Below are 3964 nucleotides of genomic sequence, written 5' to 3' on the forward strand. Positions count from 1 at the left end.
GGGGCGGAGGTGAGCAATGCTACCATGTAATATGTCTGACTGTATTATTGTATTATCTCTCATGCTCTCGATGACTTTAATATAATGCTTATATATCTCAAGCGTACAATTGTGCATTACTGAACCCAGAAGTAGTATTACTGAACCAGTGAGTTCAAGCAGTGGGTGGGGCTGGCACCCCACTCCCCCGTGTCACTTTTAATTTAATACTACACCACTCTTTGACACGTCTGCCCCTTCTGCTGAGCTGAGACCACTAGGAAGGGTGAGGACCGTTTCGTTTCCAATTGTCTCAAAGCCCAAAGCGTCCAGGACCTAAACTATGAGTGCAGCTGGAGTTTGTCCAAGGAAGCCACGTCTCCACACCCTAAAGGCTGCATCGTCAAAACCATCCGAAAGCTATGTGTTCACACAGACTTCACCAAGGTGGATGAAGAGCACCATGCTATATCAGCACTGCCATGGAAAAATGTAATACTCATGCAGTTCTTTATCTGGGGCCCGGATGGTTAAAGCAGTTTGCCTTTGGCTGCTAACTGAAAGGGTGGTGGTTCAAACCCAGCCAGCAGCACCACAAAAGAAAGGGCATTGCCCGGCTTCCATCAGGATTACAGGCGAATGGTCCACACACACAATGGGGCGTTATGCATCCAAAAGCAAGGACAAGTCGGTGGAGCACCTGAGGACCTGGGCAAAACAGCAATCTCATAACTACCTCATGACACCATTTTATAAAGGAAGAGGAAGAGTTTTCACAGCATAGGAAGAGACTTTGAAGATGATGAGGAGGAGGGAGGAAAAGAGACGGGAGGGGGGGGGGGACCAGGAATAAGGAGAGAGAGGAGCAAGAGGAAGCAGGAGAGGGGAGGCGGAGAACAGAGAGGGAGAAACCACATCCGGGGGAACGTACACTGGCATAACACCTTGACTGTTCTAATGGGATGGGTACGTGCTGCCTAACAGTGTGTACGATGCTTTCCTTTGCATGTTACAGTCCACGAATAAAAGCAAAATCATCATAAAAATGAAAAACACTTTAAAAGAGGGAGAGAGAAGTGTCACAGACGTAGCCACCTCTGATGCCTTACCCATCAAATCAAAACACTGGTCTGAGGGGTTGTTAAAGAAGGAAAAGTGAAATCGAAACTGACTTACATGCTTGTGTGACACAAGCGAATTTCCAACAAACAAACAAAAAGATTCAGCCTAGAAACTCGATGCAGTGGTTCTACTCTGTGGGGCTCCGAGGAGCCAAGGCGGATTTGACCACAGCTAACAACAATAGCGACACTGCCACCTGTGCGTAGGTGTGTATCCATCCCCACATAACGTGTATACACTTGCATACGCACACGCATGTTGTTGCCGTTTGCCAGGTGCTATCATATGATGGAATACTACACAGCACGGAACACGGACAGTGTACAGCTGCACAAAACAAAGCAGATCAATCTCACGGTCCTAATGTTGAGCGAACAAAGCGCGGCATATGGTTCTCAAGGCGATTTGTGGCACTCAGCCTTTTAAGGTCCGTCCAGTGGATAATTCCATTACCAGGAGAGGTAAGCCCGTACCTGGTGGGATTCCCCAGCACCTACCCCTGTGAGCAGGTTTACCTGAACTTCCTGGACGCTCATGGGTCTGGTGCTCAGAACCACCGACGAGGAAGCAGAGCTAACCAGATGCTTCAGGAGCTCCTTGAGAGTTTCAGCTATTGCGCGGGTCTCGAGCAGCCGGTCCTAGTGAAAGAGGCAGGAGTCACCAGTCACACCATTACCAAGCACTCCGGCCCAGGCCTAGGTAAAGCGCTCTCCTCATGATGCCCCAGTCGGAAGTCCCCACCTGTCCTTGCCACCGTCAGACTACGGCAAAGGCGATAGGAGAGCCTTCTAGGAGGCTGGCTCTTTCTACTGATTCACACTTGTTGCCTTTTTTTTTTTTTTTTCAAAGAAGACATGAGACGCCATGGAAATGTTAATATTCCATGTATAGCCGTTCAGTCCCCACTCCCCCTCCAAATACAAACATGTAGGTTTTCATTCTTGCAAAAGACTTGTTATTTTTTGGAGATTAAAAATATTCAAGGAAAGGGAAAGGATGAAGAATATGGAACCCAGTGTGCAGAAGACCAACAAAGCTAGAGGACTGATGGGTCCTGCCAAGCGACCACCATCATTAGCATCCAGCAGACACACGCGATCCTGTGTTTCCGAACGTTCACCGCACTGCACCGCTATCCATTCCAGTCTCCAGCTAGGAACTACCAGGAGAGCTGGTGACTCAGGGCCGGCTTCGTTCTCTGGCATCTCCCCACGCTGCTCATTCATACCCGGAGCGTGCTATGGTTGAGGGAGTGCATGTGCGGCCGTAGGGGGTAGAGAGGGAGCAAAGTATAAAGAGCATGCAGCATGTCCAGCCGATGCACCCGCATAGGTCAGTCGAGGCTTGTGTGTTGCTATGACACTGACCAGGTTTCAGTAGAGCTTTCGGATGAAGACAGACTAGGGAGAAAAGCCTGGTGATCTGCTTCTCCCATCAGTCAGTGCAAACCCTCTGGCTCACAACACGCCCCTCCGTGGTGAGTGGGCTGTCACGTGTCCGGGGCTGACGCAGGTAGCTAACAAGAAGAACCACCCTTGGAGTAAGAAGATAAGGAAAGGCGATTGTGTGTGTTTTTACACACATCTCTTTTTCAGGGGAGGGAGTGGAGCGGTGGGGACATACGAAGGATCAACAAAGCCTTATAGAACTGGTGACATACAGGGTGGAGAACGGGTAAGGAGGGGGATGAGACTGTGTGTACGTTCTGACTTTTTATTTGTGGCAACATTTGACACATTCAAAAGATAAAGTTAAGTCTCCAAGGGGGGGTGGGGGAAGCAATAGCATTGGATCTCGAAAGAGGCGAGCAGGTGCTGTTGTTGCTGCGGCTCCTGCCGCTGGGTGTATCAAGTCCGTCCAACTTCTGACGAGCCACCCAGGAGACAGGGAAGAACTTCCCCATGGGGTCCCCCGCCCCCGTCACTTTAATGTATTGGTAGACAGGCTACTACATTGGTCTATTTCAGCTGCGGTGGCAAGACAATATGTGAACAAAGACTGAACCAGAGCAGAAGGCCAGGCAATCATACAAGCCACGGTCGAGGCAGAACCTAGCAAAAGCAACCGCCACTATAAATGACTTTAATACGATCTCACCAACCCCTGAAAAGGACGCGATCAATTTGACCTGGAATCCCCACGCTCTGCTCTTACGTGCCCTAAAGCGCCTGCAGGTTTTAGATGTGTCCTTGCAGAGAAGGTGCGCAGAGAGAGGCCCTGCTCCTGAGGACACGTGTCTGAGTACCGCCGGAGTTAGAGGGGATCTGGTGACACGGCCGGATGGAACGTTCACAGAAGTGTAAGGCTGCATCAGCTCCATCGTTCCCAGCCTGGAGTGCACACAGTGCTTTGAAAAAGGCCCAGACCAATTCCACCTGCACCCCGGAGGAGACCCAGGCTGCTCCAGGCTTCCCGGCAGCTGTGCCAATGAAGACACAGTGCAGCCCAGGACAGGAGTCCCCACCAAGTCTACCAGCAGCTGCACACACCCAAAGCCCCCCCGCCCCCCATGGATCTGTTCCCCTAAGAGGTCAGATCCATGTGCCTCCAGTCATCCTGGGAGGGACAGCTGGGGCAGAGGGAAGGGCCCAGTAGGCCTCACTGACGTAAGCCTGCTATCCTATGCACACGTTCTCAGGAACCACAGAAACCCATGGACTAACCTCCTGCGATGCTTGGGGCTGGATCTCAACGGCCATCTCTGGCACACTGATGAAGGACCACTGGACCGGGATGTCCTCTCTCTTTTCCTGCATGTGCAGCTCCAGCTGTGCAAGAGAAAGCCGATAAGTTCTTAGAGATGGGCTCTCTGTATCAGAGCGTGTGTGTGTGTGTGTGTGTGTGTGTGTGTGTGTGTGTGTGT

The 3964-nt window shown here is 51.1% G+C and overlaps 1 protein-coding gene across 2 annotated transcripts in view; it reads right to left on the reverse strand.

The window, feature by feature from the left end:
• The window catches only part of C2CD2 (C2 calcium dependent domain containing 2), a 78539-nt gene that overhangs the window by 36124 nt on the left and 38451 nt on the right, over positions 1-3964 (reverse strand). For both annotated transcript variants that reach the window (XM_013005367.2, XM_045284935.1), the window contains exons 4-5: positions 3765-3869; positions 1617-1739 (exon numbers count right to left, since the gene is read on the reverse strand). In XM_013005367.2, coding sequence (XP_012860821.1) covers positions 1617-1739; positions 3765-3869 — 228 coding nt within the window. The remainder of the gene's footprint in view (positions 1-1616; positions 1740-3764; positions 3870-3964) is intronic.

This window comes from Echinops telfairi, unplaced genomic scaffold (genome assembly GCF_000313985.2).
Source record: "Echinops telfairi isolate 266 unplaced genomic scaffold, ASM31398v2 ScPeMD7_7469;HRSCAF=8507_0, whole genome shotgun sequence".
Taxonomy (NCBI): Eukaryota; Metazoa; Chordata; class Mammalia; order Afrosoricida; family Tenrecidae; genus Echinops; species Echinops telfairi.